This window comes from Rhea pennata, chromosome 8 (genome assembly GCF_028389875.1).
Source record: "Rhea pennata isolate bPtePen1 chromosome 8, bPtePen1.pri, whole genome shotgun sequence".
Taxonomy (NCBI): Eukaryota; Metazoa; Chordata; class Aves; order Rheiformes; family Rheidae; genus Rhea; species Rhea pennata.
The window spans coordinates 33,654,766-33,665,017 of record NC_084670.1 but is presented as its reverse complement, the minus strand read 5'-3'; the positions used below and the strand labels follow the sequence as shown (position 1 = coordinate 33,665,017).

General features: G+C 43.2%; 1 protein-coding gene across 1 annotated transcript; it reads left to right on the top strand.

The window, feature by feature from the left end:
- Positions 1-1,650: 1,650 nt before the first annotated feature.
- PTGS2 (prostaglandin-endoperoxide synthase 2) lies at positions 1,651-9,915 on the top strand. The gene is made up of 10 exons (XM_062580971.1): positions 1,651-1,765; positions 2,542-2,658; positions 2,770-2,913; positions 3,410-3,553; positions 3,995-4,176; positions 4,942-5,025; positions 5,257-5,503; positions 6,425-6,711; positions 6,917-7,064; positions 7,211-9,915. The coding sequence occupies exons 1-10, from the start codon at positions 1,714-1,716 to the stop codon at positions 7,615-7,617; spliced, it is 1,812 nt and encodes a 603-aa protein (XP_062436955.1). The 5' UTR covers positions 1,651-1,713; the 3' UTR covers positions 7,618-9,915.
- The last annotated feature ends 337 nt before the right edge of the window (positions 9,916-10,252 follow it).

Sequence of the window (10,252 nt, the reverse complement as noted above, 5' to 3'; positions counted from 1 at the left end):
AGACAGTGAATTTGGGTCCGGCAGGAACAGACTCCTGGCAGCCACCCTTTAGTTCAGTCGGATGACCAAGGCCTGCAGTTCACACGTTCATAAAACATATCCACGCGTATATATCTGCATATGCCTTTTGCTCTGCCAGAGCTCGAAAGCAATGACTGACGTTAGGAAGAATCATCTGATTCCGGAATTTCTTGCGCCATTCTCTAAAACATCTCTGATGACCTGCTACTGATGTAGGCTGATTATTCACGGACCATAATACGATTCCTCCTGGCCACATTCAGATTTTGCTTACGTTGGAGCAGATCCACTTTCTGTAAAGGCAATGACCTGAAATTTAAAATTTAAATTTAAACCGAATCCAGATCAACTCTCAGAACGTCTCTCATTAAAATAATAGCTGATGTTTTTCCATCGGTGTTTTACGCTGGCAGCAGGGGTACCGGGAGGACACCGCAAGCCCCTAGCTGCAGGCAGCCCCGCCGTTCAGTAACATCCTTGTGTCTTTCACAATTCATTTTCCACGCACAGTAAAGAGTAAAAAACAGTAGTAAAAAAGTGTGCATAATTAAATTACTGATGACAGACTAAGATAAAGCAGCTTCAGATGGCCAGAATCTGTACAGTATTAAAAGGAAATGAGCAAAGATTTGTTTACAAAGCAACTATACGCAGCAGCAGGGGGCATTTTCAAGCAGGAGTGCTGGAAAAAGAGAGTCACCAATCATTTCAAAATTAAACCTCTAATAACAGGGATTTATTTATTCTGTTAGAATGACAACAGAACATGTATACACAGAAACGAAACGAGATATTCTTGGTATTCATTCCTTTCCTCTGCGCCTACTCTTTCGCACTGCGAGCGCTCCGCAAGGAGCTCCGCTTCACACGGATAAAGTCCTCCAAGCACTTAACCGTTCAAAACGCCTTAGCGAAACTACCCGATTACAAACAGAAAGCTACCGCGCTCCGTGATGCCCAGGTGCAGGGGGGAAGCGAAGGGCGGCACGGCGGTAACGGCCGGTAGCACCGGTAACAACGGCCGGTATGAGAGGAGCGGGAACACAGAGCTCGGCGCGCTGCCTCTCACCGCACTTTCCCTCGCGGTCTGAGGGAAGCGCCCGCTCTCCCGCGCGCGGCACGCAGCCCCGCCAGAGGCCACACCAACGTGCCGTAGCTCCATCAAGTGCTACATATATATATATATATATGTATGTATGTATATGTGTGTGTGTATATATATATATATATATATATATATATATATATATAGGGGGGTGTAAATGTCATAATTTGGAGGTATCGTTCGGATCGCTTTGCCCTCAGAAAACCGGGGTTTTGCGGTCAGGCAGGGAGGGCAGGCGCTGGGGGGGCTTCCGCGCGCGGGCGGCCGCGCATCGCCTCCGCGGGGCGGCCGCGGCCCCCGGCACGGCACGGCTCGGCGCGGCTCGGCGCGGCCGGCGGCAGGTGGGGGCGGGGCGGAGCGGGGCGGCCGCACGAGGCGAAATCCCCGACTCCGTGATGGCTTCCGGCGCCGCGGCACGCTGGGGGGGCGGGCGGCGAGGAGCTGGGGGGGGCGGCGGGGGGGGTGAGTCACGGCGCCCGGCATAAATAAGCGGGCTGCGTACCTGGAGAGCAGCCGTTGGGTCCTCGGTGCCGAGTGCCCGCGCCAGCACGAGCCGTAACCGCAGCGCCAGCAGTCCCCGCCGGGACATGATCCTGCCCTGCGCCCTGGTGGTCGCGCTCCTGGCTGTCGGCCGAGCAGGTGAGTAACCGCCGCGCCCAGCGGCCGCGGCCGTGAGGAGCCGCGGCCGCGCCACCTGCGCTCGCTTTCCGCCTCGCCCCGCGCCTTCCCGCGCAAAGGAGGCGGGTACGAAACGCGGCGGCTGCGCCTCGGAGCGGCCCCCGGACCCGCGGCCGCGGCCTGCCCGCGGGTGCCTTGGAGCTCGGGGCCGCGCTCCGCTGTGAGCCGCCGCGTTAGCGCCGCTGGGATCGGTGGGCGCGAGGGGCGGGGGGACGTGGGCGCCTGAGCGCGGCCTCTGCTACCTGCCCGGGGTAACTTCCCTCCCTGCGAAAGCAGGCTGGGGGCTTCCCGAGGAGCTCAGTGGTGCGGCAGTGCTCACAGTGCAGTTAGAAATGCAGGCTTCCCCCCCCCTTTTTTTTTTCTTTTCCCCCTTCATCTTCAGAAGGGATTCTTATGACTCTTCATCTCCTGTATTTCTTTTGCCACCTGCAGGGGGGGGGAAAAAAATCATTTAATATCATTTGGAGGCCTGATGTGCTGTGGCCTGTGTGAGATAATCTGAGCAGGCTCACTGCTGTCCAGAAACACAGGCAAATGTGTGTATTTATGTTACTGGCTGCAGGTCCCATGCACTAGTTCAGGTCTAGCATGTGTGGGTGCTCTCTGGTGTCTCCTTGACAGGCCTTCAACTTAAGGACACTACCTAGATCTCAGAAAATAGCTTAGTGACGTGAAAATGCTGATAAAGGTGTGTAAGATGTGATTTTAATTGGAGCTTTTTTCACCCTCCATTGTAGCCAATCCTTGTTGTTCAAACCCATGCCAGAACAGAGGAGTATGCATGACAACAGGGTTCGATCGATATGAGTGTGACTGTACAAGGACGGGATTTTATGGGGAAAACTGCACAACACGTAAGTATCTTGGAGGTACTTTAGTGGAAATAACCTGCAGTTCTAGAACTGAAATGCTAGGCTTGTTTTTCTGTACCTAACTTAGCCTAATCTTTTCATTGATGCCTGCAGCGGAATTCTTCACCTGGCTGAAGCTAACGCTGAAACCCACGCCAAACACTGTCCACTACATTCTCACTCACTTTGAAGGGGTCTGGAACATCATCAACAACATTCCCTTCTTACGGGATGCTATTATGAGATATGTGCTTATGTGTGAGTATGAATTCCTTGTTCTGGTAGCATTAATCCTTTAGTCCTGCAAGTAACTCCTACCAGTTATACTTTGTTTAAATATAAAGCAGCAAGCTAAAATGCACTGAGGTAATAAGGACAGCCCAAACAAAACTCATGGGTTTCAGCATGCTGCAAGCTTGTGTGAAACTCTCTTCCAATGTAAATGCTTTCTGTTCTCCTGTGCCTAATAGAATCCAGGATTTTGTTGACAGTTTTCTGACTTTAACATTAAAGTTGTAGTTGGATACCACTGACAACTCTGAGCCCATTTTTGTTACTTGGTAACCATAAACCCATTAATTTCACTAATCGGTACGAGTGGAATTTGTCAGTGAAATTGCTGTCAAAATGGTCAGAAGACTTGGCCCTGGTTTGTTTTTGTTTTTTTTTTGTGTTTTTTTGTGTTTTTTTTTTTTTATTTAAAAGTAAAACATACAGTTTTAAAACCAACGAAAAATACTCTCTCTCCTTCCAGCAAGATCACATTTAATTGACAGCCCACCAACTTACAACAGTGACTATAATTACAAAAGCTGGGAAGCATATTCCAATCTCTCCTATTACACAAGAAGCCTGCCACCAGTAGGACATGACTGCCCAACACCAATGGGTGTTAAAGGTAAGGAAAAGAACAGATGTCCCATGTTCATTTCTAGGATTCTACTTACCTGCCTTAAATTTAAGAGCCCTGCTTGCACACTGTTATTCTCACCAAAGTCAGCTTACTGTGAAATGGTTATGTATTGGACCTGTGGTGTGAAGATCTAAAAGATGATCATTCCAATTATCATTATTGAGCTACATGCTAAAAATTGGGTGAATTTGGAGACTTACAATAAAATCGAGAAAGTGAGCATAGAAAAGGGTATGACTATAACCAATGAAAAGTAGTTATCTTTATCTTCTCCTTCTAGTAGTTGTCTTGAATATCTTATTTTTCTCTGTATTTTCCTCTTAGATGTAGAATTGATTCAGTATTAAAATTAAAACAGATTTTTCACTGATGTAACTAAGCATAGCAGCAGGCAAATAACTTGGTGCATTCTCACTCTCCTTGTAGGTAAGAAAGAGCTCCCAGATTCAAAGCTGATTGTGGAGAAATTCTTGCTGAGGAGGAAATTTATTCCTGACCCACAAGGCACGAATGTGATGTTCACATTCTTTGCTCAACACTTCACTCATCAGTTCTTCAAGACAGACCACAAGAAAGGACCTGGCTTCACTAAAGCTCTCGGCCATGGGGTAAGATCGTAGCTCTAACTTGAACAGAGCTCTTCGCTCTTTGTAGCCGCTGAACTGAAATTGTATCTTAGAGGTAGTCAGAGCGCACAAACACTAGCGCATGCGCTGTGCAACATCAGGCAGAATTCCAGCAACTCAATAGCATCCCTTACTGGGTCAGAACTGCACATGCAAAGCAAAAATAGTCTCTTCAATTGGAGCTCGCTGCTGCTGCAATTTTTAAATTAGGTCTCTTCAATTAGCAAGATACGACAAGATGCTTTACAGTGCTATATGTACAGCTCTTTGCAAGTAACAGAGTCCAATAGAGTAGTTTGGATATTCATTAAATGCAGCATGTTTTATGTTGAGTAAGCTTTGGAAAAATACATTGTACAGATCCATTTATAGTGAGTTTAAGCAGAACTATCTCCAAAATGGACAGTCTTTGGACAATTTTTCAATGTAGATATAGTGTGTATGTGCACTGCATATGTCTTTCTGCTTTAGACAGAGCTGTCTACATGATAAAAAGCTGCTGACCTTTTTAAGGAGTCCTCTTAAATCAGCTGGCAACTTAAAATCATTATGTGGAGTTTTCTCCAGTTCCTAAGAAACAGTTTGGCTTCATCAATGCATGATTCTTATATGGTGTCAATCATCTAATATAATTATTAGTTAGATATCTAAAAGACCAACTCCTGTTGGCTTTCACAGAAGCAGACTTACCCTAAAATAGCAAAAAATGTAGTTTGACTTCATGTTTCTAATACTTTTGCCTTGTAGGTTGACTTGAACCATATTTATGGAGAGACTCTAGACAGACAACTTAAACTAAGACTTCTTAAGGATGGAAAGCTAAAATACCAGGTATGTAGGGGGCATTTACTTTTTTTTTGGGGGGGGGGTGGGGGGGTGGAAGCAACTCTAAAATTCCTGCCTTCCTGTTGGATGACAAATACTTCAAGTTCACACTGTGTTCACAATGTAATCCTTGTCTGACTTTAGGATTGTATTTAAAGTATTGATGGAGTCAATATGATTTAACTCATGCATCATAGCTTATGACTCTGTTCTCTTCTCTCCTTCCCTCCCACCCAGATGATTGATGGGGAAATGTATCCACCCACAGTGAAGGACACTCAGGCCGAAATGTTATACCCTCCTCACGTTCCTGAACACTTGCAGTTTTCTGTTGGGCAGGAGGTGTTTGGTTTGGTTCCAGGTTTAATGATGTACGCTACAATATGGCTCAGAGAACACAATCGAGTCTGTGACATCCTGAAACAGGAGCACCCAGAATGGGATGACGAGCGACTATTCCAAACTACTAGACTCATATTGATAGGTGAGTATCTCTCTTGCAGCATGTAAGCTTAATGTGTTGTCTCAAGTGTGACACTTCTGCTCATGGGCAGCTACAATAGCTCTTAGTAAGAGAAGAAACATTACCTAAGTTGGTGTCTGAGGGCGTACATCTGAGTCTTCATAACCTGTGCCTGGAATGTAATTAAGATGCATAGCTTGCTCCTAATCATGTTAAATACAAAACCAAAGAAAGTTAAGTGATACTAATTCCCTTATCTAAAGGAAACAGAACTACAGAACTGAAAACAGTGAAAAAGCAGGAAGCTGAGGTTAGTTTTCACACAGAAAGTGTGTGAGGCCCTGTAACCTCAGTTGCTCCCAAATTCAGTGGTGTGTTTTTTTCCCCCTGGGGTTGGGTCAGTTCAGGTAGAGTTTAAGAGAGGCTGTGATTAAATCTCAAAGTTCAGGAAGTTTTGCAAAACATAATTCTTCATACTACTTTTGTATAACCCTGTTCAGGGATATTTCATCTAATGTTAATGTTGATGCATGTTAAGTTTGGAAAGGGCTCTGCCCAAACTTCCCGAAACAGTGAATCAGGAGAAGGCAATTGTATTAAGCAGTTCAGTATCTTATAGCAGATCTCAGCATCTGACTTCTTCTAATTATCACCCACCTCCACCTCAGAACACAATGTAGATACCTATGTGTACTCTGTGTTCCACAGAACTTTAGAGAAGTGAATCTCTGGAGGAAAACAAACTATAAAAAGAATACTTCCATACTGTGGCCACCCCTTATTATCTCTGACAGAAAACTAGTCACAGTAAATACTCCTTAATATTCTGTAATCTCTTTTTAGAACAGTGTAGAACTGGTATTTCCTCTTAGAGCAGGGTAACCACCTGGAACTTCTCAGGGAAACAGTACTTAATTTTCTTTCATTTCACCTAACCAACAGGAGAGACAATTAAGATTGTTATTGAGGACTATGTACAACACCTGAGTGGCTACCACTTCAAACTGAAGTTTGATCCTGAGCTGTTGTTCAACCAGCGCTTCCAATATCAGAACCGCATTGCAGCTGAATTCAATACTCTGTACCACTGGCACCCACTTCTGCCAGACACTTTCCAGATACATGACCAGGAGTACACTTTCCAGCAGTTCCTCTACAACAACTCTATAATGCTGGAGCATGGGCTTTCCCATATGGTGAAGTCTTTCTCCAAGCAAAGTGCTGGCAGGGTAGGCTTTTTGTTTTTTTCTCTCTCTCTCAAGTTATTAGTGCCTCAACAGAAACGTAAATGGGGGAGGGGGGGTGGAGAGAGACAGGGTGGGGAAGGTTAAAATAAAGCTATCTGAAACTAGTAAGATTATGTAAGGACACAAATTCCTCATGACTTACCTGGAGATCTTAACTTTTTTTTTTTTTTTTTTTTTCCTTAAACAGGTTGCTGGGGGAAAAAATGTTCCTGCTGCAGTAGAGAAGGTAGCAAAAGCTTCGATTGACCAAAGCAGACAAATGAGATACCAGTCCTTGAATGAGTACAGGAAGCGCTTCATGTTGAAACCGTTTAAATCATTTGAAGAACTTACAGGTAATTTTTACTCTCTCTAACAAACAAGCGCCCTATCCTTAAACACACACAGAAGCCTGTAACATGACTTCTGAACTGCTGCAGGGCAGTGCAGGGCAATGAAAATTAGCTTACCTACTTTTTTTTTTACTCGTCAATAACTGCAGGCGAAAAAGAAATGGCAGCAGAACTGGAAGAGCTTTATGGAGACATTGATGCTATGGAGCTGTATCCAGGCCTCCTCGTAGAGAAGCCACGGCCAGGCGCCATCTTTGGCGAAACGATGGTGGAAATCGGAGCGCCGTTCTCCCTGAAGGGACTGATGGGAAACGCTATCTGCTCCCCTGAGTACTGGAAGCCCAGCACTTTTGGAGGAAAAGTAGGCTTTGAAATAATCAATACTGCCTCCTTCCAGAAGCTCATCTGCAACAATGTGAAAGGCTGTCCTTTCAGTGCTTTCCATGTCTTAAACCCTGAACCCACGGAGGCAACCATTAATGTTAGTACTTCAAACACGGCAATGGAAGACATCAACCCCACGTTACTACTGAAAGAGCGATCTGCTGAGTTATAAAGTGTGCATCTATTTATTTATTTAATAATATAAATTATTGTATTTATAGCTTAATTATTATTACTATTTTTAAAAGCTCACATGTCTTCACTTTGGAGTTTGCCCAGATTTCTTACTCGGGTAAGGCTTCCATTTACAAAAGGGATTTTTCTGTGTTTGAGCTCAGGAGCAAATCCCTTGTTTAAAATCTTCTGTAGCAGAACTAGGTATTCCAAAGTGGACAACGTTCCGGGTTTTTTATATCGCTTTCTTACTTGACAGAAAGGGCATTTTTTTTGTTGTGGGTTTTTTCACTTTGTAAGTCACAACACTACAAAAGCAAGTTACTTTCTCAGCTCTTTAGACTTGAAAATAGGCACTCAGACTAAAAGGACAAGAACTCGACTCACTGCAATTGATAATTTTTGGCAGTTTTCATTATTGGCACTCCAAAGATGAATAATAGGTACTTAACGCAACTTTTAATGTAAACTCAGAAAATGAGTTGCATTTCCTCATTGATACTACCTCTCCTTTATTGCAAATAAGGCACTTTGTACAGTAACTTGCAGGTTCTCTTTTGTGTGTAAATCTGTGCTTTCCTGTGGCATTACACCTTATTTTAAGGGAATGGAACTTGCCTTGCATCCTACTTCTGTAACACATGCTTCAAAGCCACAAGTATTATTTGTGCTGGGAATGATCCTGGTGGTGCTGAGGCAGAAACAACTAACCATCAGGCTGGAATATGAGGTTGCTTCTATATTGATAGAGAAATTTTATTTTGCAAGTTTGGGGCTCTTACAGTCCAACATATTAGTGTTCTTTCCATAGCTGTAACTTTCTGGTGTACTTGATAATGTAACTTTAATCCCTGCCATTTTATGGACAAATGGACAGTATAGTTAAGGATGTGACTCCAGTATAGAACTATCCTGGCTTCTTAGAAGTTAGTTATCCTGGTTCTGAGCGTACCTCCAAAAACAATGATCTCAGTGATGGTATAGTAGAACTGGGAAGCTGTGTAACCATGCACAGCAAAAATGAATCCTGAACTGATTTAGTCAAGTCTTGGCACTACAAAATTTTGCTATGTTTGCAAGCTACAGTCATGCCTTAGTTTTATTTATTTGGGAGTGGGAGATGAAATGTCCTGTTTATAAAACAGGAACACTTTAACCAAATATTTTTGTGTTAACTGGCCAATTCCTTTTAAGGTTGAAAGATCCTATACACATTTTCCTGATCCAGCACTAAACTCTCTAGTATTACCTGGGCATATAAGAACTTGCACTTTTTTTTTTTTTTTTTTTTTTTTTTTTTTTTTTCCCAGTACTTCAACTTGCATAGAAGGGTGTTTGGGGGTTTTTGGTTTTAGTTTCTGGAGGGGAAATGCAGAAGAACATCTTCCCCTATAAAAACAGCTCTGGAACTACAGTGTTTTTTAAAGTCACCCCAGACTGCAGTAGAGAGGCAACACAATAGTTTGTGCCAAGAAAAAGATAAGTTCATGACTACTTGCAAAAAGCTTAATCTTGTACTACATCTGACTCTTTGCAACCTCTTTGTTGAGGCTTGGTAACGCGTAATAAGGACTACAGTACTAGAAGGGCTTGATTGTGGCTTCTGTGTCCTTGTTAAAGACATTGGCTATCATTTGCAGTGTAAGTTTGTAATCCTTAATGCAAATACCTGAATTTGGTATTGATTATTACAGGACATCCTGTGTCTGATTTGAGATTGTTTTTGAGATAGATGCCTTAGAGTTAGAAGGGGCATTTATTTTATTTTTTTTTTTTTTTTTTTTTTTATCTTCTACTTGAGGCACTAAGATGATGAGCTTCTGTTGCTTTCTATTGAAAGGTGGTCAGCACAGTAAAGTGTCTGACAGATGACCAAATAATTTAATTGTCATTCAATTCTTGCAATACCATTTTTGGAATATACTTCTGCAGAGCAGCCTTCCACCACTGACAAGGAAAACTGTTTGCCTTAGAAATGAAGCAACAAGAACTTAAACGTTTTTAATTTTCTACCCCAAAATGACTAAAGCTGTCTCCCTTTGAATTTAAGTTAGATATAAGCTGCTTTGGAAAGGAATCATGTTCACTTTGCATTTTGTACTTTGCAACCACGCTTTGGCAGTCATTTGTGTTTCCCAACCTGCTGGGTTAGGCTGGGCTCAAGTTGCTGATGATAAATGTGTATGTATGTCTGAGATTATTTATTTAAAATTCTGTGGAATTGTTTTTCACTTTATTTTTATAGAACAAGAGTTTTTAAAATGCAGTTGTTTCAATAAATAAATTGAGAGTCTTACCTGAATGGACTTGTGTGACTACAACAGAAACCTTCTTAGGGACTTAACTTCAGCACTACTTAGTATGAAACAACTGTTTCATCCTGCTTTTCCCCTCAACTTTGAATGGAGAAAACTCGTAATAGCTGGAGCTACAGCTAACTTAGGGTCTAGAATTTAAAATTGAACTTACTGGTAAGCTTAAGAGAAGAAAGGGAGGGGGGTGCCTGGGTATAGTGGGGATTTAATAGAACTGCATGGCAGTTAGCACAAGGGGCTGTGCACATTGACTGGGCAAATACCACAGCACTACTGGGCCTGAAGCAATGGGGGAATATTAGGAACCACTGGTGACTG

What these genes read in the sequence shown, in the direction of transcription:
- PTGS2 (XM_062580971.1), top strand. Translation starts at nt 1,714, where the DNA reads ATGATCCTGCCCTGCGCCCTGGTGGTCGCGCTCCTGGCTGTCGGCCGA. An exon ending in CCTGGCTGTCGGCCGAGCAG is followed by an intron (nt 1,766 to 2,541) that starts GTGAGTAACCGC and finishes CCTCCATTGTAG; the next exon opens with CCAATCCTTGTTGTTCAAAC. An exon ending in ATGGAAAGCTAAAATACCAG is followed by an intron (nt 5,026 to 5,256) that starts GTATGTAGGGGG and finishes CCTCCCACCCAG; the next exon opens with ATGATTGATGGGGAAATGTA.